At 46.1% G+C, this 26,825-nt stretch overlaps 1 protein-coding gene across 1 annotated transcript in view; it reads right to left on the bottom strand.

Annotated features, from left to right (window-relative positions):
* Positions 1-12,009: 12,009 nt before the first annotated feature.
* The window catches only part of PTEN (phosphatase and tensin homolog), a 49,149-nt gene continuing 34,333 nt past the window's right edge, over positions 12,010-26,825 (bottom strand). The window contains exons 6-9 of the mRNA XM_053948757.1: positions 26,673-26,814; positions 23,987-24,153; positions 16,884-17,108; positions 12,010-15,619 (exon numbers count right to left, since the gene is read on the bottom strand). Coding sequence (XP_053804732.1) covers positions 15,434-15,619; positions 16,884-17,108; positions 23,987-24,153; positions 26,673-26,814 — 720 coding nt within the window. The 3' untranslated portion in view covers positions 12,010-15,433. The remainder of the gene's footprint in view (positions 15,620-16,883; positions 17,109-23,986; positions 24,154-26,672; positions 26,815-26,825) is intronic.

Here is a 26,825-nt window from a genome sequence, read left to right as displayed (position 1 = left end):
CCAGGAGAGGAGAGGCACTGATGGGCACAGCAGATGTTGCTCCAGTGGCTGCAGAAGGCAGGCCCAGGGCCATGGGTGAGCAGGAGTGATCCAAGAGGGAAAGAGAGAGGCTCAGGAGGTGCCACAGGGTGGGATTTGTCCTCCAGGAGAAAGGCACTGAGGCTGCTCATGCTCCCAGGGATGGGGACATGCCTCGGTCCTGTGAATCCCTGTGAACCCAGGGCCTCCAGCCACTGCTAACTGGGAAAACTCCAGCACAGACCCAAAAATCCGTGGCCTCCACTGGCCTGCCCTGTGTTTACAGCTCAGCCTGGGCCAGGCATTTTCCTAAAACTCCCACAAAGCCCAAAGAGGAAGAGCAAGGAGCAATGGGAAAACCCACGTATCTCCCACTCTTCCATGATGGAGCAAGTCATGGCTTCCATTGTGTGACCCACAGGTGTGCTTTCCCCAATTTTAGGTCCCACTATGTGACCCACAGGTGTGCTTTCCCCAGTTTTATGTCCCACTGTGTGGCCCACAGGTATGCATTCACTGATTTTAGGTCCCACTATGTGACCCACAGATGTGCATTGCCCAATTTTAGGTGCAATGCATTGAGCTAAAAGAGGTGGGAAGCTGGGAACCCCCTTGTTTTTCTTTGCTTTATTTGTTTTGCTTTCTACAGCCACCAAAATAATTTCATTTTTCTTTTAAAATCCATACCCAGACATTGTTAAGGTCCCTTCCAACCAAAACCATTCCATGATTATATGATTTTATTATTTAAAAAAAAAAATTGTAACAAACATAACAAAAACCAAGTCATAAGAATGAAGATAAACCAAAAGACAAGAAAGGAGGATAAAGGTTACAGCTGCAGTGAGGAAAACCTTTGGAAAAGCTGTTTATTTTCCATGACAGAGCAGCACATTGCCAATCAACCATTAATCACCACAGCAAAAGAAGGGAATTGTTGAGGCTTGAGGGTTCTCCTCCAAGAGGGTGGACCAACGGGGTCAAAACCTCTGCTTTTGGGCTTTATAGAGGTTCCTCACCACAAAGACACAGCTTGAACCTCTTCACTGCAATGATTTCATTTTAAAATATCCTGGGAAGTCATTTAGATGTGAATAAGCCATGGAAAATGTTAGCCTGCTGGAGGACTTGGGAGAAAGACAACTGAAAACAGAAGTGAGAAACGGGGAAATTTCAGACTGCGCCTGCAACACCCCAGCATCAAGGGATTGGGTTTTTTTTAAATATTATTATTATTATTATTATTACTATTTAAAAAAGAATTTTACAGGCCACAGTCAATAAGGTTTGGCCATTTAATTTTCCCAAATCCCCGTGAAAGCGAGTTTGAGCTCCCAGGAAAGAAAAAAAAAGCCATGCCATGACACACGGAGGAATCTCGGCAGGGGCAGCGTGGACTTTCAGGAGCACAAACCCAACCCTGCTCTTGCTGCTCCATCTGCCTCTGAAGCAGCTGTTAAAACACGCTGGAAGATATCAAAGCAGCTCTAATTAACTTCCTGCTTCAGCCCTACTTCAAAGTATTTCTGAGAGTTCTCAAAGCAGAGCTGGCACAGGGCAGTTTCTGGAGGAGGGTGTTTTTTTGGGGCTCATTCACCACCGACGCCAAACGCGCCTGAGATTCTCCAGTTGCTGGTTTTGTTTAAAAAGTGGCCAGAAAAAAGCTTCATCTATGAACCACTTTAACACAGGGCATCACATATCACAGAGGAGGAAACCAGCAAAGCACCAGATCAGTCAAATCCTTCCCTAAGGCAGCAGCTACTAAAGGATGATCCAGTCTGGTCCTTCCCAGTAACGTCACCTTGGGATCCCAACTCCATTTTACCTGCAAAGCCTAAAGCAATTTGGGGTTTGGATCAATCAGAGTCGCAGAACCCCGGGATGGTGTGGGGTGGAATGCGCCTGAAGACCCAAAATTCCACCCCTGCACCTTCCACTATCCCAGTGCCCTGGCCAGCCTGGCCTCGGGCACTTCCAGGGATCCAGGGGCAGCCACAATTCCTTGCAGTGCCTTTGCTCACCCAGGGCCACCTCAAGCTCTGGAATGATGCTGAATTTTGATCCAATTTCTTTTTTTTTTTATCCCCCCCAGTCTTGAGACATATGCTCCTGTGTTTATTTACCCGTTTGTTTTGATCTTTTTTTTTCTGCTCCAAGAGACATTTTCCCACATATCCACGTCTGCCTCCACTCTGACACGCTAGGATCTCCATCACCAGAGCAGTAATAGATTCCTCCTGTCCCTGCCTGAAGCTCTGCCTCGCTTCAGCCCCATCCCACACCACTCAGACCTACACAAGCCCTTGCCATGCTTTGTTTGAATCATTTGATTCCCAGAAAAAAAAAAAAAAAAAAAAAAAGAAAAAAGAAAGAAAAAAAAAGTTGTCACGGCCAAAAATAGAACATTTTTCCACTCTGAAGAACAAGCAGCAGCATTCCTGGGAATTCAGACAAATAGCATTGGTCAGGAGATGTCTCACAGACACCAGTGACATCCCAGAGCTGCTGCGGTGTCCTGTGAAGCAGGAAAGTGTTTGGGATCCCTCTGCTCCCACTCTGAGGGGTGAAATCAGAAGTGATGAGCCTGTTTCTGATCGTGCTCCTTGAGAAAGGGTGGCTGCTCTCCACAGGGACTTCTTAATTTTTTTTTTTTTTTTAAATTTTATTTTAAAGAGAAAATGCCTCCTGGCTAAAATGTGATGCTGTTTAGAGCACAAGCCTCCACTAAGCACAATCACCAGCACTGGTGTTTTTAGCAAGGTAAAAACACCGTTTTTGATTTCCTGTTAGAATATTTCATACAGTATTTCACCTGACTGTAAGCAATACAAGTTACCTATAATAGTAAATAAAATTGTATATAATCATGAAACTATGTTCAATGGTTTTTTTGGAGAGGAGACTTTCAGGGAAATTTTCAGAGAGCTTAAAATACTCAATTTGATCATTGTAGGTCCCTTCCAACTGAAAATATTCTGTTCCAGTCAGTCACAAATCACCCAATTTAAATTTCATGAGGAGTTGCTTTCAGTTTAATTGAATTTCTTTAGCAACTTGAGCTTGGGTTATATCAAGGCAAATGGGGAGCTTCAATTTCAAAGACATCTGCAGTGTTTTGGGAGCCTTTGGGCACTTTTCTGAGAGGGAGAGGAAGGGCAAATCCCAAATTTCACCGATCCTCAGCTACACTGAAATCCCTCCAGGCAGATTGGGTTCTCAGGACCTGTACTGGAGACTTCATGAATGGAATGTGGAGAACCTCTGGCACGATTTCCACTCCTTGGGCAGAACCTCACAAGCACATGGCACAAATATCTCACCTTTGAAAGAGCCAAATCCTCCCCTGGCAACTGGGGGGGGTAAAAAGGAGCACAGCTCTAACCCAGGCCAGGTGTGGGGGACAGCTGCCACCTTTGAGCACTGCCACATCCCCAGAGCAGGAGCAGGCTTGGAAACCACATCCCTGCACAGGAGACCTCTGTGTGGCTCAAGCAGATGTGCTTGGATAAGCCCCTGTGATTTCCAGCAGCACCAGGTCCCCTCAGGCCACCCTGTTGGATTTAATTCCCAAATAATCTCCTGCTGCATCAGCTCCCAGCCCTTTGGCTGGATTCAGTGCTCTGCATGCTCTGGTCCCTCCTCATCTGAGCTGAATTTGGAATAAAAAGTGTACTAGAAAATACCTCCAAATGCCTTCTGAAAATATCTCCATTTACTGGAGGAGAAAAATAAATCTCCTATTCTCTTCAATAGACTTGTGGGCAGATCTTACAGCACAGCCTGGAAGCTCACTGCTGTTGAACTGAACAGGTGAGGAATCTTTCCAACTCAGGATTTATTTTTCTTTTGATGGAGGGGAAAAAAATCACAGATTTGGCAATAGTTTCTCATGGGAAAACATCCATTTGAACAGGGATTTTCTGTGCAAGCAGTGGGGTCATTGACAGTGTGTCACAGGGAGAGGAGGGCAGGAGGGAGAGGAGAAAAAAATTCAGCTCAGGCCACTTCTCTAGGGTCTAACTCATTAAATTATTAATGATGATGTGCTACCAGGAATGCAGGTAAATCAGAAAAGCAGGAAAAACAGAAAAGGGGAAGATGGGAAGGACACCAGCCCTGGGGAGCACACACTCTGTGGTGGGACATCAGCAGGAGTGGGAAGTGGCTTCGTTTTTGAGCCTTTGCTGCCACATCAAGAAGGACAAACCCTGTGCTCAGCAGGCATGTCCATGGAGGAGAGAGCCAGGCTGTTGGCATTTCCTGTGGTTTAGGATTTGCTGTGGATCAGCACAGGTTTCATGTCCACAGGTACTGGATTCAACCTCAAGCTTTGGCTCCTACCATGAAAGCCCTTGGATGGAAGCCAGGTGTCTGCCACCTCCAGGCTGAAATGGTCCAACGTCTCTTGGGAAAAGAGAGAAAAAACCTTTAAAAAGATGCTGCAGCTCAGCCTGAGGATGCAGCTGCAGCTGGGGGAGGCTGAGGAGGTCAGGTCACAGGGGTGCAGCTGATTACAAGCCCAAAGGGATAAATATCGAGGTAAGGAGAGTGAGAGCAGCACACGTGGCACCGAGTGGCTCTGCTTTTATTTATTTGTGCCACAAAGGCTGAAGGAAAACGGGCTCTGAGAGACCACAGCTCGACCTGCACTGAGCACGGTGGGGCCGAGGCACAAATCAGAACGGGGACCACATCAGCTCGTGGTGAAAGACCACAGATCAGATAAAAAGTCAGCTTTTGGCAGCAGCTGGAACAGAAAAACAGAAAAGCTGCAGCCCTGGTGAGACCAAGGTGTCCAGGGGCTGTGCACAGCCTGTGTGCAAGAGCACTGGGCACCTCCAGGGACACAGAGAGTAAAATCCTCACTGGGGCTTGGCTCACAGCTGAGAGCACAGCACAAATATCGCCCCTATTTAAGACACCCCTGGAGGGGGGGGATTAACCCTTCCCCAGCCACCTGCACGGTGCCACAGCCACACAAAAGGAATGACAGCCTGGGGCACCTCCCAAATGCAGCAAAGAGGGAGAAAACAGGTGAGGAGCGACTGTCATGTGATGCAAAAACTACTTGCAAGGCACGAGCACGGTGAAAGCATCTCATTCATTCCAAATGCTCATTCAAGAGCACCAGTCTGCCAATTAAACTACTTAATGGACTTCAAAGAAAGGAAACACGTGCTGGAGATGCTGGAGATAGAAAGTGCTGACTTTGATCTCGTGATTTGAAATCCAGCACGCAGGGCAGAGAGGGAAAGTGCTCCAGCAGTGCGCACACTGCACACAAACTCGGGGTTTGTGCCACTTCAGCAGCCCTGGGAAAACCAGCCTGGCTCGTGTCACCACCAAACTCGTGTCACAAGGATTGTGACAAACGGAGTGACCTCTTGGGGAATGCAAAGGGTCCAGCAGCCACAGCTGTGCCACGAGGGACCAGGGGGAAACCAGCCTGGCTCCTGGAAGGGGGATTCTGCCGTGGCAGAAAACCTGGAGATTGCATTCAGGCTTGAAGATTTCAGCCTGGAGGTGGCTTTGCCAGAGATGTCCAAGAGGGCACAGAGGAGGAGGAGGAGGAGTGTCCTTCCACTGCCTCTTGCGGCACAAGGACTGGGAGTGGCCGACTCCGTTCAGGAGATGTTCCCTCACTTCCCCCAGCACCTGTGAAACCCCTTGTCCAAAGAGGCAGGGGATGCCAAGAGTTTCTGCATCAGTTTGAGGGGCAATGGGAGCAGTGCCCTGCAGATGAACGTGTTGGAGGTTGCTGAATACACAAACCACCCCAGGTTCAGGAGGTCCCTGGCCACCAGCTGCTTCTGGTGAAGGGCTGGTCTCAGATGTGCATCCCCTGTTCTTACTCATCCCTGAGCAGTCACCTCCAGGCACAGGGCAGGACACACATTTCGGTGAGCCAGAAGCCCAAAGGGTTGTGCAGTTACACAGCTGTACATTCAAAACTGCTCCTCTTATATTTTAAGGCTTTACAGCAAGACACTGAGCTAAATAAAACCACAAAACCAACCACCCAAAGCAAGTAGTCAGCAGTGAGCCATTTGATTCCTCTCAGGTTTTCCTTCAGATATTGTTATGTGGACATTCAGCTCCTTTTACTTCCCTCACACCTCCTTGTCCAGACTTCTCACCTCTCCTCTTCCCTGCAGTTGAGCCAAGCTTGCTTTGTCTGGAGGACTTTGACTCTTGGAAAAGTCATAAAGCATTAATCAAACGCTCTGTTGTGCAACTATTTCCATCACTGAGCTGCATCTGGTCCCTGAGGTCTCTTAATTCCTCATTAAGAAAGTGCCCCACGTGGGAAGAGGTGAGAGAGGACCTGGGCAGCACTTCACAGGCTCTGCTGCACATGCTTCTGCACGGTTGGAAACGCATCTCTGCAGCCCCACCAGCAGCTGTGACATGCAGAGGAGCCCAGCACCAAGGGCTTTGTCAGAAGGAAGAGGCCCAAGCAGCAGCAGGGCCACTTCTGAGTCATCTCCCAGGCAGGGTGATGGAGAGGAGTCACCCAGAGCTGCAGGGACAGAGCACCAAAGAGGGCACAGAGGAGTCTGACCCCTGAGCGCTGCTCTGCAGGAGCAGCCCAGCTCCCCTGCAGCTGCTGCAGGAAGCGAGCTGCTTTATGAGAAGCTCAGCTGCAGAGGAGCTGGGCACTGGGTTCCATCCCAAAGGGGTCATGAGCTTTGTCAGAAAGATGCACCTTTCAAAGGGAAGGCAAGTGTTGAGGAGAGGACATCAGGTCACAGCCACCAACCTGTGTCAAAAGCACACCCTGGCCGTGCATGTGTGGTGCTTTCTGCACTGTCTTGGCACTATTGAGAGCAATGATAATTGCTGCTGTAGACAACTCAGATACTTTTTTACCCTCTCAGAACACACGTCTACAACACAGTGAAATATGTGCACGAGTCCTTTTTTTGCTCCAGATTGTACCTTTTTGAGAACCTTGGCTGCACTGTGTAATTTTTAGAGAAAAGTGAAAACATCTCCTGAACTGAAGAAATGGGGGTGATGGGGGTTTTGGGCAACACTTCTCAGCCAGCTCATGCCACAGCACCTGGGTGAGGGTGTAGGTGCTGCCCCAGGGCCCCCAGCTGCTCTCAGAGGACGGTCTTGTACTTCACAGATCCCCCAGATTATTTCCTTTCCCAGCCCTTAACTCAGCCCCTCTCTGGCCAGTGGAAGTGACTCCAGGGCACATCCACCTCCTCAAGCTGCATCTTCCCACCTCCCAGCCAGGAGCCACCTCAGGGGCTGCCTGAGGCTGTGTCCACCCATCCACCTCCTGCTGTTGGGAGCACGTTGTCAAATCCCTAAAAAACAAACCCCACCTCCCCAGAGGGGCCTGGAATGCTGCCCTTGCTCTGCTCTGAACCAAAGTGATCAAAGCTTCCCACTCCCAAGTTTTTTTTGCTATGAGCACAGGGGAGAAAGAAGAGGGATGAGGATGGATGGATGGATGGATGGATGGATGGATGGATGGATGGATGGATGGATGGATGGATGGATGGATGGAGAGGGGAAACCTCTACAAAGCATACAAAGCTGGGCCAGCTCCTGATCACAGGCTGGGACCTTCAGCAAGGACACGAAGGATGCAACATGAACAATGGGCTGGCTTAGGGTCATTCATACTTCCCCCTCCAGCATCCAGCTGCCTTGCAGATACTGATCAGGAGATGCTTTGCCAAAGCTCAGGTTTTTGTCCTACAGGTAGAGCTTTATCCTGTGTGAATGTCAGAGTTTGGCAGATCTGATCATACTCCTTTACAATGAACTCTCCAGATCTTACTCTCGTGGAATGAAGTTTGTCAGGGGGAGCTGACAAAGAGATGAAGGTGACAAATTACGCTCCTTGCAGAGTCTTTCTTCTATGCTTCAACCTTCAGGGGAAGCCAGAGCATTCCCTGGAGTGCTGCAGCACAGACCCCACCCCGAGAAAAGGTCACAGACACGATGGGTGCCCTCCCTTCTCCTGCTTCAAGGCCCAAACACGTGAGCTGGGAGTTGCTGGGCAAAGCTTTTCCTTCTTTTTGACACAAAAGATTCAAATTAAAAGCCAAGAGGATGGACAAGCTGGGGTGAAAATAATGCCAACCTTCCTATTTGGCTTGGCATCATTGCTCTGTGTTCCTCAGCTCAGTGCCCAGCTGCTTCCAGCCCTTTCCCTTTCCCAGGGGGGCTGCAGCTTCTTCAGGAAGCCTCCAAGCCCCCAGCCCTCCCCAGGCTGGTTTGAAGGGTGCCCACCTGTGAGTGAGGCCTGAGAACCACTGAACCTTCAGACACTCAAAAGGCATGGACCAGAGATGTTTTTCTGCACGTTCAGATTTCGAGGGAAAGCCACGTCCCTCCCAAGTGCTACTATTCAGAGAAGGGGAATAACTCCTTTTTGTGTGGTGAGTGGATGTTATCAGTCTCCCCTCACTGCTGCGTGATCTTTACCATCCTCCAACGCAATTTCCAACGTTTTCCTAAGCTGGTTGCAGTCCCAACTCCAGTCTGGAGCTGTCAGCCCTCCTGTTTCCATAGTTTCAAACACTTTTTAAAGCAAAGGATCCCCAAGCCAACCTCTCAAACGCACATCTCCCGCCCTCCAGATGCCTCTCAGACACCTCTCATCAGCTGCTCCATCCCATCCTTGCAAAACCCCAGCAAATCTCTATAAACATGTGCCATCACCCCTTTCCTCACAAGTTCCATGCCTCCACCCACGAGGTTTCACTCTCCCATTACCAAATCCTGCTTTACATTAAAGCCTTTGCTGTCTTCTCCTCCAAACTCATTAATTTCCCTTTAAAAGGCTCCTTCCTGCACAGATTTCCATGACAGAATCCTTCCCATTTTCCTGCTGCCACAGGAGGATGGGGCAGCCCTGATCTCTCTGTGTAGGCTGCTGGAATTCCTCAATCCAGCGTTTCCCAGCTGCTCTCGGCCTCTTCCAGAACCCAGCATAACCTTCATGCTACAATTCTTTTGTCAAAGGCCAAAAAAACACCAGTAGGGCCCGAAGCAGCCTGAATTACACAAAGGGTAATTTAAAGCACAAAGCTCAGCCTCTGAAATATCACCTTTTATCAGCTTAAAACCCCTCCATGAACAGGAAGTCATGAAGGCAAAGTGCCACCTATTTCAGGGCTTAGCCATGGGAGACAAAGTAAATTACCAAGCACAGGAGCCCTCAAAAAGTAAAAATAAACCACACTAAGCCCTTTTTTTTTTTTTTTTTTTAATTTCTGCAGCCACTACAGCCCATACAGCAACATTTGCAGCTGGAAAGTGTAGCCCAGCAGTTCCTTAGCAAGTTTTTTTATTCAGGTTGCTCATCACAACTCCCATTGTTCCCGTTAGACTGGATAAACATATCCAGGTTTGTGCAGAGCACCAGGAGCTCACCAAGGCAGACACATCTGCTGAACCTGCACAACCCTGACGTTTCTCAGAGCTGTTCTTTCTTAAAAAAAAAAAAAATAAATAAAAGAAAAAAAAGAAAAAAAAGTAACCTGAAAGTGTTTCTCCTTGCTATGCCTTCAGAATAAAGCTTGGTAGACAAAAAGGAAAAAAAAAACCCACAAGCAAAGAAAAGCAACCAAACAAATAAACAAACAAACAAAAAACCACCTAAAAAAACCCAGGCAGAAAATAATTACCTGTTCAACATTGCAACACAGAGCAGTGGATGAAAAGTTTGAGAGCACAGAAGATAAGTGAAAAATGAGAAGAAAGACATGGGAAAACGCAAAAACAATGAAATGCCATAAAAAAGCCCAACTAGGAAAAGTCACCAAGAACAGGGAGCAAAAGGCAAAGAAACAAGTAATGGTTTTTATTTTAGTGGGCCCATCAGTTCAAAATAAAGGGATTTTCTCATCTGCCTAGCACAGGACTGTATAGGGGGAAAAAAAAAAAAAAAAAAAAAAAAAAAAGGAGCAGAATGACCAGGAGCAGATGTGGAAAGATGGGGTTTGAGAAGACACCAAAGAATGAGGGTGCCAAGAAGCCACAGGAGCAATTCAAGTTCTGGTTTTGAGAAGACACTGAGCTGGCTCCTTATTTGACCTCCCTCCCTTTGCCTCAGTCTCCATCTCTAGGGATGGTTTGTTGGCTTTTTTTTTTTCAGTCCAGCTCCCACTGCACCCAGGTCACCTCAGGGAATCAGGTCAGACCGTCACCAAGAGCATCACTGGCAGGTGCCATCACTCATTTCAGAACCAACCAACTGCAGAAAAACATTTTCAGATTCTCCTAACGATATCTTTCCTTCTTAAAAGGGTGCAATTTATAGCTCTGCTGCAGCTTTAAAAGAAGACACAATTAATTATTAACCACCCCTCTGTGGTTGCCTGGAAAGGGACCTGAATGAACTGAGCTGCTGCTCCCTGGGGTTGGGAAAGCTCAGCCAGGCCCTGGAGCTGGAGAGGCTCAGAGGACACAGAAAGCACAGGTGTGGGGATGGAGCACAGGGATTGTCCCCTGTGCTGGCACCCAGCACCTCCCTGGGAAGCCCTGTCACCACATCGGTCACCAGAGTGGAAAAAATGAGCATTTTTGCCTAGAAACCACATTTAGCTGCTGGGGGCTGGGCAATGGGACTTTCACTCAATGGGAAAAGAGTGTAAAAGTCAAATACAATCCTCTGTCCGTAGCACTGCTCACCTGCCTCCAGAGCAGAATCCTTTCACAGAGAGATATCTCTGTGTTTATACAAATTTCTCATCATGTTGAACCCTGTTCAAACTGTTCTCCTTTCAGCTTCCTGCCCTTCCCCTGCATCTTCCCACCCTACCTTCATTTTTTGGATGCCAACCAAGCTCAGCAGAGCAAAAGGAACATGCATTGACAGCTCGGGTAGCACCACGTGCTGAGGTGTAAACCCTCACCTGACCAACACTGCACCCCACAGAGCGCCCAAACCTTCCCTGGCCCAACAGAACTGGAGTTTGTTGGAGATGCTCAGCCAAACGTGGGCCAGGGCTGGCCTTAGCAGCAGTGGGAAGGAAGGAGGGGTGACAAGAGCCACCTGAAGTCTCCCAATTTGATGACTTGAGCACCCTGGCTCCTCTCCATCCCTCTCACAGCCCTGCAGGCCCAGGGTAACCCTGGGAAGAGGGAATACCACCTAGAATTGAAGTGCCACTTTAAAATCTGGCTTGGAAACAGCCAAGCAATCAGAAGAACCCAGAATCACCTGTCCTGAGAGTGGACTTGATGATCTCAAAGGGCCTTTCCAACCTTAACAATCCTATGATTCTGTAGGGAAAAATGCATCTCCTTGTCAATGTAAAGCTACTTTAGGAAAAGAATTCTCAGGTGGGACTCGGGTCCCATTATGCAGCAGATGCATTATCTTACTTAAAAGGTGAATTTTGAAATAAGTTCTCTCGGAGACTAAACAGAGGATCCCAGAATGGTTTGGGTTGGAAAGACCTTAAACCCATCCAGTGGCATGGGCAGGAACACCTTCCACCATCCCAGGCTGCTCCAAGGTCGAAAGTTCAACCTGGCCTTGGGCACTTCCAGGGATCCAGGGGCAGCCACAGCTGCTCTGGGCACCCTGTGCCAGGGCCTGCCCACCCTCCCAGGGAAGGATTTCTTCCCAGTATCCCATCCATCCCTATCCTCTGGCACTGGGAACCATTCCCCTTTTCCTTGTCATTAGTCCGTCTCCACCTTTCCTGCAGCTCCTCAGGCGCTGGGGACAGGCACCTGCCCGTGTGGTTTGATGGCCCAGGAGGTGCCCCTGCCCCTCACCAGGACAACAAAGCGAGGGTTTGACATCCCTGCACAAGTCTGGACTTCCACTGCTGCAGTGGTCAAACCTCTGGAACACACCAGGGCTTTGGAGCTGCAGCTCCCTTCCAATCCCTGGATGCACAAGGAGCACCCTTGGCACTGAGCACCACGCTCCAAAATTCCACGGCTTTACAAGCACAACGTCTCAGCTGTTTGCCAAGCTCAGAGCACTGCAATAAAACACCCACACAGTGACAAGAATGAGACTTTAATCAGTTTTAAGTGGAGTTTTAACACTAAGAGATAAAGGGTTGTTAAACACAATAACAAACGGACATCTGATTTGTATGAGGCATTATCCTGTACATGTCATACTTGGTTTTTGTGTATTCTCAGTTACACACAGAGCCACTGTTGCACAGCACAATAGTATTTGAAGAGGCTGAATCAGAGTAAGGCTGCTTAACAGACTGATTTTTTTTTTTTTCTTTTAGTATCTATATATATATATGCTATATGAAAACAGACTGGAAATTTGAACTGGCAGAGAAAGGCAGCTCTGCCAAAACGCTGCAGTTGGAGCCCCTTTTAGTGCACAGTCCCACCCCATCCATCTGCATGCACGACACTTTCCAACAGTATTGAGAAGGTAAACGAGGCACTTCGTGGCAACCACAGGCATCGTTAACATATTGCACACATTTGCTAGGACTAAACATGGAACTTGCACACCAGCATCTTCTTTTTGGATTATTTGGAAGTGTTTTGTTGTTTTTTAATTTGGAAAGCTAATTTTGATGCTGCATGTAAACTCCACTTCAGTTTACAATGTGTGCCCCGGGGAGGAATTTGGAGGCTGATTTGCACAGCTGCCCTGGAGGAGCTGTGGCAAAGATTTCCACTGGGGCTGCCCAAGCCCAGGGGATGCTTCAGGGCCTTACAGTTAAGCTCTTACCAAAGTGATGCCTTCAAGTAGTTTCAGACATGTAAGCTCTTGCACATCCCAACAGGCTGAAGCATACAGTCTGGAAGCTCAAGGAAATTACCTACAGAATGCAGCTCAAGCTAATTATGAATACTGTCATAAATAAAGTTTTAATAAGGACTCAAAAACCTTTCAGTCATAGCAATTCTTGTCAACTTCTATGGGGGTGGTAACTGAAATAAAGTATAGGAGAGTATGTATAATATATATTTATATATATAATATATATATATATATATAATGCCATTTTTCCATTTCCAATGACTACACCATAAAATGTAAGCAAGGCTTCTCAAAGACGTCGAAACATTAAAAAACAAACAAACAAAAAAAAAAAATTAAAAAAAAATCAAAACCCTCATTCCAACCTTCACATTCCAAAGGAAAAATAACAGTGCAAAAGCCCATCCTTGCGTCCTGGTTCCCGATCCGGCGTCACCGACTGGAACTGCACCATCCAATCCTGATTATCCAAAGTGGGACACGCAGCACTGCCAAGATCCCAATGCTATCCAAGCAGGAGCAGTTTGCTTTATTAAGCACAACACAACTTTCAACTGTTATAAACCAGACAGGGTGAAACACGATTGGAAGGGTAAGAGTTAAAATTCCTGTTCCCAAGGGAAAACCACCTCCTGCACGGTCACAATGAGCACTGAACCTTGATCCATTAAAGTCTAATTAAACCTGTAAGTCAGAACGTGTTACCAGCTTTGTTAGAAGTCAGGATCATGAATCTGAGGAGCAGAATTGACCAACAGAAACCAGGTAAGGAAAAAAATTCTTTAAAACCCTTTACACCTTGGTTTACCAACTGTTATTAGTAGAAGTCCTGCCTTGTGTGTTTCAAATTCCAACCATTAATGCTGCTGTACAGGGCTCTGAGAGATCCCATTCATAATTCTGGCTGAGAACATAGCTCATGAACTTCCATGTCAGCACCATGAAGTTAATTAATCAGGGGGATGTGTGTTTTACACCCCCAAAAAAGCATCAATTTGGGGTCAGCTGTTCACGGCCCCCTTAGAGGGGCCTGTTTGGGCAGTGACTTCACATCTGGATGTGCCAGCAGCTGGAATCCAGAGCCACCTCAGAATCATCCACCAGAAGCCAACTCTGAGCCCTACCCTATTTGGAACAAATAATCCAACACTGCCACTTGGTTTAGAAAAACAATTTGTTGGGTGGTTTGAGGGGTTGTTTTTTATAGTAATGTATTTGGGACAAGTTCTGCTTTTTAATCTTCATTTCCAGTGTTGAGAATTTACTGCAACACTGGTTTCCTGTCTCTGGTGTGTAATGTCCATTTTTTAAACATTGCAGGTAATGAGTATTCAAGTAAAATTCCCTAACAGTTAATGACTTTTTTTAAAAAAAAAGTGTGCAAAACTGCAAAACTCATTGTAATAGAATGTGTAAGGTCAAAGGGGTGGAACGGCTGACAGAGGTTTGATTGAATAAATGCATCAGAAATCTTCCAAACAAACACTAACCTGGAGAATCTCCAATGACATTTCCTGTGCACCATTACAAAATCTTTTTATATTCATGAGAGGGGAAAAAAAAAAAAAAAAAAAAGCTTGCAAGGCAGCACATGAAGTATTCACAGCAGGAATATGATTGAAAAACTACTAATATAAATGTAGGATGTTGACTGACGTTTTTGCACTAAGAGCATCTGACTTTTAGCACTGGCCTTGATTACACAGGAGATGGAGCAGCCATTACAACTCAGAAAAAAATCCCAATAAATCATTGTCAAATTTTGTAACCATTTGTTTCAAGCTCTTACTTTAGTTGATAGCCTCCACATTTGTATGGTTAAGTCATTGTTGCTGTGTTTCCTTTTGGTTTTTTTTTTTGTTTTGTTTTTCGTGACCCCAATTCCTTGTCTCCCTTCATAGCGCGGGTCTCGTGGGTGTCGAGAAGGTTCATTCCTGTACCCCTAGACAGAATCACTCTCTCTAGCTGCCTTTTCTAGCACCATTACACTTAAAAAAAATGAAAAATGCACAAACAACAAGCAGTGACAGCGGCGACTCCTCACCCATTGTCCCGGATGAATTAGGGCAGCATGCTGAGGAAAGGTGCATGGAACAGCCGGATATGGTACACAGGCCACGCTCCCTTCCGAGCATCACCTTCCAGCCCCCATCCAAAAAACATGCATTAGAATGTAGGAAAAACCTTCTAGAAACATCTCTTAGCCAACTGCAGACTTTTCTGTTGCCACACAAGTGCAAAAAAAGGGGCAGGATGTGAACCTGTAAATTTTTTTTTTTTTTTCGGTTTTTGAAACTTCATTTGGTGACAGAACACAAAAGGAAAAATTCCTACGCATACACATTAGGTCTGTCTCCACTTTTATAAAACTGGAATAAAATGGGAAAGTGCCATGTTTATAGTTCCTAATTGAAGTTTTAATGTCCTTTGACACAAAAAGGTATATACATAAGAGCTACGTAACCTTTCTTTTACCCCCCCCGACTGGACAAGTGTCAAACCCTGTAGATTTGTAGGGCGAAACGAGATTGGTCAGGAAAGAATTGTTCCTATAACTGGTAATCTGACACTATGTCCTTTTGCCATTTAGAAAGGTCCTTTTTTTTTTTTTCAGTTTATTCAAGTTTCTCTCTCTTCATGTTTTTTTTTTTTTGTATGGTTCTTTTTTATCTCTGATAAAAAAAATATTCAGACTTTTGTAATCTGCGTATGCTGATCTTCATCAAAAGGTTCATTCTCTGGATCAGAGTCAGTGGTGTCAGAGTATCTATAATGATCAGGTTCATTGTCACTAACATCTGGTGTTACAGAAGTCGAACTGCTAGCCTCTGGGTTTGATGGCTCTTCTACTGTCTTTGTGAAAAATAGCTTCACCTGGGGAAGGAAAAAAACAACATTTAAAAAGGGAACCCGGACTTCAACTGAGCACAGGCAACAAAGTAACTTTTAACAGCACAGGTCCTCGTTACCCTGAGTCCCACCTGTGCTCCTCTCCCCAGAGAGAGGCTTGCCAGCCTCTCAATACCACCGCTGGCAAAGCAGCAGGATTTCCCAGCCCAGCTGCAGAATTGTGTCAGGCTGAGTGCTCAGGTGCTCCTGAGCTGCAGCAGCAGGACATCCCAGCACACCCTCCTGCCTTCCACAACTCCCAGAGCACCAGGACATTGCAGCAAGAGTGCACAGGAATGAACAAAACACTCTCTAATGGGTGACTCGTGTGTGGGAAGTCTGATCCAAGCACTACTCCAAGCAGCTGTGACCATTACCTTCAAATGAGCTCTGGCTGATCTTTTATGAGGAAGTCAGAAAATGCTGGAATTCTTACAAATGCCTTCTGCACATTTCAAACACTGCTGGCAATGGCTCATACTCCCCAGATCTAAAGTGCCAGGGTAAGGTATTCCCAGAATCACAGGACAGCTGGGGTTGAAGAGACCTCTGGAGATGATCCAGTCCAAGCCCCTGCCCAGGACTTGCCACAGGAGCACTTCCAGGTGGGCTTGGGATGAATCCAGAGAGGGAGACTCCACACCCTGGCCAGGCAGCTGCTCCAGGGCTCTGCCACACTCATGGAAAGTTCTTCCTCATGTTGAGGTGGAACTTGTGTTTCAGTTTATGGCCTTTGCTTCTCATCCTGTCACTGGAACAGTGACAGAACACCCTCCTCTGCCACCCCCTGGAGATGTCTGTGTGGATTGATCCCCCCTCAGCCTTCCCTTCTCCAGACTGACCAGGCCCAGCTCCTCTCCTCATCAGAGACATGCTCCAGACCCCAGATCATCCTTGTGGCCCCCTCTGCTTCCCATGGAACAGGCAGAGCTGCAAAGCAGCTCAGCTGTTCAGTGTGCCCAGCACACAGCTCAGGTAATGCAGCTGCAGCAGGGAAGATGCCACCTGGCCACCGGCTCTCCCAAACTCTGATGGCTTTGACAAACACCTGGAACAACCTGAAGAATTCAACCCCAGCCTCTCAACATCCATCAGCTCCCAAAAAAGCAGATCAAAGTACAAAGCTAAGTGATGGCAATACCAACACATGAACTCAGCTTCTACACAGCAGTTTCACATGGTCCCTCCACAGGCAAGACAGACAAATAATGCAGCTTTTCAGCTTTGTTCACACATAAAATATACTGACCTTGAAGTTTGGAGAGAAATATCTGTTGGCTTTGTCTTTATTTGCTTTGTCTAGATCATTTTTTGTTAATGTAAGGATTAAATATTCCTTATCATTATCTGAGCGCTCTGTACTGAAAATACCATCAAGTTCCTGATCTGCAACTAGACTTCCATTTTCTACTTTGTCTGAATTTTCATCCAGTCCTATGAAGAATGTATTTACCCAAAAGTGAAACATTTTGTCCTGGGGGAGGAAGAACACAGAAAACAAGCTTGCTTTAGTATTCACTAATGGCACATTAATTAGACTGCTATCAGCATCTGGTCAAAAACAGATTTGTAATATCAGGCAAAACTTGGTTGGACAACAGTATGTCATTTGTTACATTGCATGCAAAGACATTTTCACCACATCTTCTGGACAACACACAAAAACCTGCATTCATCAAGCTCAATTTTAACCAATTAAGCTTTTAGAAGTCACTCATGGAGAGCTAGGCTTAAAACTATCATACCTGCAATAAGAGTAGATGATAATAAAATCAATAAACTTAAACTTGCAATCACAAGGCATAAATAGATTTTTTTGTTCACACCTTGCCAAGCAATCCCTAAACCCAACAGACAACCTGTGAAGGAGCTGAGGTGAGTAATACTGAATCTCCCTTGTAACAGAAAGCTTTTCTTATTTTTATACAGAAATATTTACAATTGAGCAAAACCACAAATCAGTGAGGGATTCATGGGTGCTTTGCTGAGGTGCTTTCACCCAGTCAGAGCTTTGCTGAACAGCACTGAGAGGGAGGCAGAGCCAGTGCCTGCTGCCCTGCAGGAAGGTTTTAGGGAGAAGCTGAGGCAGTGGCAGCTGAAGGATGTTCAATTCAAGCAGAATTTGACAGATGACCATCAGCAGTTTGATTCTCCACTCTGCCACAGCCCCAGCTGCACCACGAGGCAGGACATCCCTGTATCAGAGTTCCTGAAGGCTCTGGAGAGCCAGCTTTCTGCCAGCCCAGAGCTGATGTATCCAAGGTCAGCTCTCCTTGGCAGCTTGGTCCTCATGGCACACCAAACCCCTCTCCCTCTGACACTGAGCTACATCCTCTTGCTCTTTACACACAAAATCTTCTCTTTGACTTTGATGTGCCTTTTCAGGCTCAAGATCCAAGATGCAAATGGCCAGTTCTTCCCACAAGGGTCAGTATTCCTGCGTTGCTGCTAAAGCTGCAGGGAAAGTAAGCCATTGCAGAACCTAACATTCCTTGGTATTACACAGGACCAGAACACAAACTCACTCCTCCTGAGCTAACTCACATATTTTGGTTTACCAAGGAGCTCTAATTCCAATTTCTTACTGGAAATTCCACGTCCTGCCCTATCTTCCTATTCATCTCTGCTGGTAAGGGAGCAGGGGGGGCAAATCAGAGGCGGAACAGAAGTGGTTCCAGTGTGTGTGACATGAGCAGGCCTCCTGCTGAAGGCAGTTTGGCACCAGCAAAATACAGCATTTTCCTGAGCCAATGAAAGAGGGCAGGGAAGAGCTGGACTACTTCTTAACTCACACTCATCCTCCTCACAAATTTGTTCAAACAGGATACTGGGAATGCACAAGTGTCCCTCTCTGCCAAAGGTCAGCAGAGTGATTTTCAGTATTTTAGGTAAACCTACAAAACCACTTCCAGCTTGTCTGTATTTCTGTAAGCACCTGAGAGACCCCAAGACAGAAGTTAAAAATCCAGCCAGGAACTCTTCTGGAGGTTGAGTTCCCCACTTCACCACGTGCCTCTCTCTAGCACTTTGGGAACAAAGTTCATCTAGCAAAAGAGTTGTATGGGGAGTCTAACAGATGTTTCCCACTGCCACTGAGCCCCTTCAAGCCATCCCATCTCTGAAGAAGCCTTGTTGGAGCCCATCCATGGGAGGCAGCACTTAGCAGGTTCTTGCCAGGCCCTGCTTATACATTTCACACCCTCCTCTTTCCCCAAGGATAGCCTTAAAAATGCCCTGCCTGGGTCTGGGTTTGAGGATGGGTTCACTCTGCTGATGTGTCTGCCCCAGAGGAAGAGGCAGCAGACAAAATCCCTGTGAAGACAACCTCAGGGTACCCCAACCCAGGCTCCTCCCCATCCACACAGTGAGTCCCTCAGGAAGAACTCCAAGGAGGTGAGATGTTTACTCCTGCTCAAAGCAGAGGACCTGCTCAGGTCAAAATAGACAAGCAGCAGCTTTCCTGCTGAAAACCCCTCTGGAGCTGGCCCCCAGTGCCACCCAGGTCCCCTCCACACGCTGCAGGGGATGGATGCTGGGAGAATGGCTCTGTCAGCAGCAGGAAAGCAGTGGCACAGCAAAAGAGGCCCCTGGATGGGAATCAATGCCAGCAGAAGCAGAATTTTGTCGTGCCTCACCTTCAGCTCTGTGAGTGCAGAACCAGGAGGGATTTAGCTGGCACTCTAAGGGCTGGGGGGACTCAGCTTCACTGACAGGGGCTGGCAGACAACAAACCTCTCCCTAGACAGCTTTTTGTGTTCTATGGGACAAATTTGCAGAGGTCTTCAGGGACCCAAACTAAACAACACAACTCAGCTGAGCTGGTCATTTCTCCTTTTATCTCCCTCCAGCTTTTTAAAGCATCAAGTTATTTTCCTTTCCTTCCCACTACACGACTTAATTAGCCTAATAAACTGAGTTCATGGGTCTTGGAACATGGCATGGCCACTCAAATTGAGGGAAGACTTGGTCATGTTTTTTGGAATTGGCTCTTAAAGCTGATAACTGTGTCACTCTTTTCACAGAAGAGCAAATCCATTATTCAAAGTGAGGATTCAGCTGAAGCATCAGGACCCAAGATATTTCTTGGGAGACAAGGAAGAAAGATGATGTAATATGGGCCAAAGATAGGAATTTTAAAAATCAAGGCATGAACTGAACTCAGGCTTTATATAGCAAATCAAAATACCAGACCAAGTGCTCACATAACACAAGTTAATGAATAGACTTCTGGAAAAAAAAAAGTATTAGAGACTGTTTTTCAATGTGTTTTGCTTCACTTCCAGTTACATCACAGACATCTGTCTTTAAAAAAAAAAAAAAAAAAAATCAACCACAGATGTACTTCTTCCCATAACCAAATCTGTGCCATAAATCTCCAGTGCAGTATCAGATGAGACAGAGGCTGATTTAATCCCACAATTCTGACAAACAGTGCTTGTCCCTACCTCGTGCAGTTTCTCAGACTGACACAAAAACATTCTCCACTATAGAGCTGGTCTCTAGCTGCAGATTGGAATCCAAATCCAAGATTTAAGGCATCAATCAGGAGTTCCCATGTCCTCCTGAGAGCTTAACTTTTGCAGAGAGATGCACAGGCACTCAGTCACTCTGCAGCACCCGCTGAGGGTCTGGAGATGCTCTCCAAGAATGGGGATCTTGCTTCAGCCTGTTCCCTAGGCCTGCCTGATGGAACTTCCTGTACCATTTGCAGATCAACACTGAGTCTTCTGACATTTTCAGAGTTCATTCCTCAGCGTTTGCTTAACAGCAACTGCCCAAAGTCTTGCTGAACCCTGCAGCAGAACTTATCTCTACACTTGAGAGATGAAATGCAACTGCTCAAACAATGCTGTCAGCCCTCCTACGCTGGAGTCTGGGGATAAAACACCACTGACTCTCACAAATTAAACCCACATCAACATTTCCCTCTCATTTGTACTGGGAGGACTCACAAAAAAAGGTCTCCTTCACCCCCAGGCTCTGCAGGCAGGAAGATGAGGAGATTTCTGTATTATTTTTAAACAGACTCCCATTGAACCATAGAGTGATCTAAGGATACTCTGAAATACTTTCAGATTATCATGTCAACATCAGTAACTGGAAGAAAAAGGCTTTGCAGAGATCTGTGGAAGCAAAACTAGAGTGACTACAGCAGCAGTCTGAGATGGAAGAACAGTCAAGCTACAAGAAAAAGCCATGTTCAAAAAAAAAAAAAATCCCCCAAATTACTAACTTCTACACATCAAATATTCATCCACAGCCACAGCACTTGAGCCTCAAGCCATTTTGTTCTTATGTGGGCATGCATTTCTTTCTTGAAAGGAAGTAGCTACAGCTCACTGAAGAAATAGTCTGAGACTAAAGTAAACAACTTGATTAGACAAGAAAAGACCAAGAGTTGGGGCCTTCCTAACTGATACCAGGTGGCAGAAACTATGGAAGGGATGAAACTTTTCCAAGGCTGTCAGCCCTGTACCAACACCCCGGTGGCACCAGTGGTCCTGTGGCTGAGGTCAGCTCCCAAAAGCCACTGAATTTGCTTCAATTAATTTTTGCCATTAAAAGAAAGGACACGTGGCTGCTTTAAATCTCACACTGAATCTGCAACGTTAGGTTTGAAGTCATTTGGTCCTTTCAGGTTTGGTCTGGTTTATGGATAATAATTTTATCCAAAATTGAGGAGGGCCCTCCCTACAGAGAGCTCTGCAGATAATGCTGTTCTTCAACGGACTGGAAAATTTGGAAGCAAATACAGGTGAGGGAATCTGGGGCACTTCAGCTGAGATCAGTGTTATCAAACACCAAACCAGAGCTAGGGCAAAGAAGTTTTTTTCATCTCCAGAGATGACACACAGCCATTCTCCAGCCTGAGGCTCAGAACGGATCAGGAATTACACATTTAACTGATCTTATCAGGCTTTTATTATGCTAAAGTTAAAATGCAGACTGGTCAATGTGTGACCAGAAGTCTTTAAGACTTCTTTAGCTACCTGTAATCTGCTAACAGAAAACATGGGAAGAAAAGAACCAGCGGCAGGCAACAGACTTATAATTCCACTTTTCATAAAGCTGGCTAATAAAGCAGGATCTCTGAAAGATAAGATGCTGTTACTCCTAATGATGCTGCTCCTCATGAATTAGGTGATCACTGCAAAAAGGGACCTCTAAAATACAAGTCTCCCCAGTGGAGGGCCTTCAGTTCTGGGTAAAAGCTGGGTAGACAGTTGATGTAGAAAGGGAACAGGCACAGATGTGGAACACCTGGACAGAGAAATGTGTTCAGTTTGAGCAAAGGTAGGTTCTGCTGGCACCAGTGCTCCCCTTTGTCCTGTTCTCACCTTAGTCACTTTATGCAAAAACCTGTGCAAGCACCATGTGGAAGGATCAGCTCCTGCGTTTGCAGCAGAGCTAAGAGAGGTGATCTTAGCACAACTGTGGAACATCTCACACCTATTTTCCTCTGTCCTCCATTCATACTGAAAGCTGAGCCAATAAGACATTTGATTCAACAGATATTTCAGGGAGATTAACAAGGTGGTTTTTTTACTAGGTGATGAAGGGGCAGTTTCCATCTCAGAAAAGTTTGCAGATGTGAAAAGAACCACCTTCACCATTTCTTTGGCTCTACCAGGCCACAAACACTGAGAAAATGAGCACCTCTGCACTATCTGTAATCCACAGAACCCAGACAGTTTGGGTATTTGGTAAGAAGACAAAAAGGAAAACAAAAGGACACCAACAAAACACACAACCAGCTACTCAGAAACTACAAAGATTCTTAAGAAATGAAACCACAATCTGACACTCTGAAACTCCAGCACAGTAATCCTCCTGCTGTGGTTCTGCTCTTCTACACGCTCCTGAAGACCCAACTCATACTGCAGAGACTGTGGGTCCTCACGAGGGTCTCTCATTACTCTGTCTGCATCTCAGTGCTCTCTCCAGGGGTAAACCAGATACAGCAGTTTGTTCCTGGGGCTGCAGAGCCAAGATCCTGACCTGCACACTGGTATTTCAGGGATGGGCAGGGCAGCACAGCACTTCCCATCAGGTCTGTCTGCAATCCATGTGTTCTTGGACATGGCAAAGGAACAACAAACTCACAGTCCAGATAGGAGAGAGTAGATAATTATCTCAGATTCTGGGGCTCTGCATCAGCTCCTCCCTGTATCCCTCATGTTCAGCCCACAGTACTCATCTGGTTGCTCCTTTAGATCAGAACTGGCTGCTTGCATGTCAGTAATCTCAGCTTTGAAACAGAGTTTCTACTTTTAAAATGCCTTTACAGCTTCTGTACTGCACATAACTGCACTGACCAACTAAAATATCTCCTCAAAGAGGCAGAGAAGGAAAACAGGGCCACTAAGGAACTGTCCAGAAACTTTTGCAGACACCAGCACATGAGTTGAACTTGCTCACACAAGCAAGCCCACACAGCAGTGTGCGTGTTTACTCACACACAGCTGGCAGGTACAACCTGTGTGCACAGCTCTAAGTGAGGTTACCTCATCTCTTCTCTGTCTCCTGATCCACTTGAGCATTTCTTCCTTTCATGAATTCACTCACTGAATGCTCTTAAGTTTTCTATCCTCCATTCAGCAGCGAGTAACTACTGGTGAGGAGTTTTAAGGAGCAAATACCAAGGTACCCTTTAATCAGCACAATCTCATCCTCACCTTTCACTCTGGTAGATCCAAAGTGGCTCCACAAGCACCAGAACTAAAGAAACTCAAGGATGCAGCTTTAAGGACTGGCTGACTCTGGTTTCAAAGTAAGTCCTAGGTTAATATTTTTTCCACAACTGAGACCCTAACAAAATCCTCAGCTCTGAGGGAATTCTCTAAACCTCTCATGTCAAGGCACTGCAGCTGGGAACAGAGAGGTGGTGGAAGAGATTGCAGAGATACTTTTACAAAGTGTGTGGGAACTCAATTATCTCAGAAATTCAGCTAAATTTGACAGATGGGCACAAATCAGCCAACAGCACAGACAGGATCTTCTGTGCCTGCTCAATCCTCAGGAAAATTTACTGAAGAAAACAGCTGGAGTTAACTTGCTCAGTATGCAAGTCTATTTTTAGAAAGTGAATGTTTCTTCCTCAATTGGATTACTCACTACTATCCAAACGACTGCAATACAGACCCAGGATCATTTTTACCCAACCTTTGTATTTAATCTCACAACTCCCCAAACATCCAACTTTCATTTTGTGGTCGCTTGGCTCCTTGGGAAAACCAGACATCAAAGAATTAAATGCCGTGATTACACATCCCTGAAAAATAACCAACATCCCAACCCCCAGCATCAGGGGCTGGCTTGACAACATTTTCCAGAAAAAGCAAGGAAACCAACCTTTTTCAACATCTTGTTCTGTTTGTGGAAAAATTCCACTTTGATATCACCGCATACCGGCAGAGGTTGAGGGAATTCAAAGTACATGTACTTGTCTTCACGTCGTGAGGGTCCTGAAGGGGAGGTGAATATCTTTACCTTTAGCTGGTACACCACAAACTGAGGATCTGTGGGACAAAACAAGAGTGTCACTCGGTGAGAAAAGCCTCCAAAGTGTCAAAAAAAGCACAGCATTGGTAGCAGAAACAAAATCATGGGCTAGGATATTTTCAAAGTTAGCTACATTTCTATTAAGGGTTTAACACCATAGGGGATCAAACTTTGCCAGATTCTACTGGAAACAACCTCAGAGATTTCTGTCCTTCATGCCAATACTTTCAGGCCACCAGGGAGTTCCTAAAACATTATTTCTTTTTAATATAATGACTGTAAAATGTGACAGTTATGTGTTTGTTCCTTGCATTTTCCCCCTCCTCTCTATTGCACAGACCAAAGTGAGAGGTTTTATTCTCTCTCACCTCTTCCAGTCGTAGAGTGGCTGGTCATGTCAGCACAAACTGACTCTACTCTTACACAAACAAGCAAAAACAAAGACAAAATTGAACATTAATGCTGAAAACCAATCAGAAGAGCCTAAAAGCTGGTCCTGTAACTCACCATCACCAGAGAAGTGCCAGCCATGGCATAACTTCCCCAATTAAATCTGCAGGGGTAACACTGAAATTAAAAGGGGGTTTTGGTCCAGTTTAGGAAGTGGTGCTTTGGAAATGGTCAGGTCAGACAGCCCTGGAGAGCTGTGGAAGTCCCTGCTAAACACACCCACACTGTCCTGCTGAAGGGCCCAGTGATGACACTATTACTGGCAGGCTCAGAGAATCCCAGACTGGTTTGGGTTGGAAGGGACCTTAAAGCCCATCCAGTGCCACCCCTGCCATGGGCAGGGACACCTCCCACTATCCCAAGCTGCTCCAAGCCCTGTCCTGGCTTTGGACACTTCAAGGGAAGCCACAGCTGCTCTGGGCACCCTGTGCCAGGGCCTGCCCACCCTCCCAGGGAACAATTCCTTCTATGTATCTCACCTAAATGTCCCCTCTGGCAGTGTCAAGCCATTCCTCCCTGTGCTATCACCACAGCTCCTGTTGCAGGGTCCCTCTCCACCTTCCCTGTAGCCCCTTCAGACCCTGGAAGGTGCTGTGAGGTCTCCACACACCCTTCTCTTCCTGCCCTTATCTCCCTCGAATCCTCCGAGCTGTGAAACTTTGTCATCCCCACATTCAGCCCTAGAGGCTGGACTCTGCTCTGTCAGTGCCTTTAAAGCAGCAGGATGATACCAAGGAAGGCAGATTGAAAGTTACCACGATGGTAAAATTACTGCCATCACAGCTGACAACACAACTAAAGACACAACACCATCAATTTCATATTCTGAAAAATCACTGAGAACTCCACAGAAACTTAAAATATAGCAGCATACAACTGCTGAGTTTGATAGTTACTTTATCTTCTCAGGTGCTTGGGCAATCTGTTGTCTGGCCCAACATCCTCCCATGGCTGTAAACACCACCCCAGCAGCCTCCCATGGACACACAAGTCAGCGCTCACTTGGGCAGTTCAGCCTCACAAGTACAGCGCAGCTCATCCAAAACATGAAATAAGTGGTAATTGCAGAAATCTGTAACCTCCACACCTCTTCCCTAAGGCAGAGGGATTTTGGCAGAGGCTGCTCCCTCCCTCCTCCTCTACAGCCTGACAAGCCACTCCACTGTTTCTTGTGTGTGTTACATGTTCAGGTACTGTCTCACAACAATATTAACAGGGCAATTTTAATCAAAGCCACAGGAGGCACTGGAATTAATTACACATTGCTGTAATCCCCAAAGCAAAATCATCCGATTTTTTCCACCAACAAAAACCAAGCACGCAACACAAGGCAGTCACTGCCCTGTAACACAGCCCACAGGACACAGCAGAATTTGATTTTGTATTTCAAAACTTCATGAAATCTGCTGTTCCTCACTAACACAGTGTATCAGCAGATGAGATTAATCATTTACAGGTGTATTAATGCTTTAGAAACTTCCACATAAAGAAAAGTTTATTCCAGAGTTAATTAGCTATTTACCCAGTTGAACTGATTCATTTATTTTTTTTTTTTTCCTTTGAACATCATGGGAAGAATGATGTTGCTGCATTGGAAGCCAACATGCCATTAGGAAATGTTTTTCAGAAATTCATGTTTCCCAAGAGCTGCTGTGTTAAAAAAAGGAGGCTTTTCATTAAAGTAAGGACCAAATACCCAAATATACATAAAATGATGGAGTCCCCAACCCTGGAGGAGTTCAAGGAACGGGTGGATGTGGCACTCAGTGCTCTGGTTTGGGTGACAAGGTGGGGACTGGGCACAGGCTGGACTCAATCTTGGAGGTCTTTTCCAGCCTCAATGATTCTACATATGGAATCACTTCTCTTCAAACCATTAACACACCTGCATGTAGTAAAATAGTCATGAGCCCTTCACAGATTACATCCAGGGGATCCCAGTGGACAGAGCCCACAAAGCCAGCAGATTTTGGACTGTGAGGTGTTTAGATGTGATTTCCTCCAAGATGTGCAGCTCTTGGTGCCATCACCCCCTCCCAAATGCCAACAGGTTCCCTAGCAGAGGTGAAGGGCTGCTGGTACTTACTGCAAGTTCCGCTGCTGAACATGGGAATTGTTTCAAACATCATCTTGTGGAACAGCAGTGCCACTGGTCTGTAATCCAGGTGATTCTTTAACAGGTAGCTATAGTAGTACACGTAGCGTCTCTGACTGGGAATTGTCACTCCCTAAACAGAGG

Source organism: Vidua chalybeata, chromosome 8 (assembly GCF_026979565.1).
Source record: "Vidua chalybeata isolate OUT-0048 chromosome 8, bVidCha1 merged haplotype, whole genome shotgun sequence".
NCBI lineage: Eukaryota > Metazoa > Chordata > Aves > Passeriformes > Viduidae > Vidua > Vidua chalybeata.
The sequence above is the reverse complement of the archived record's forward strand: the minus strand, read 5'-3'. Positions and strand labels throughout refer to the sequence as shown.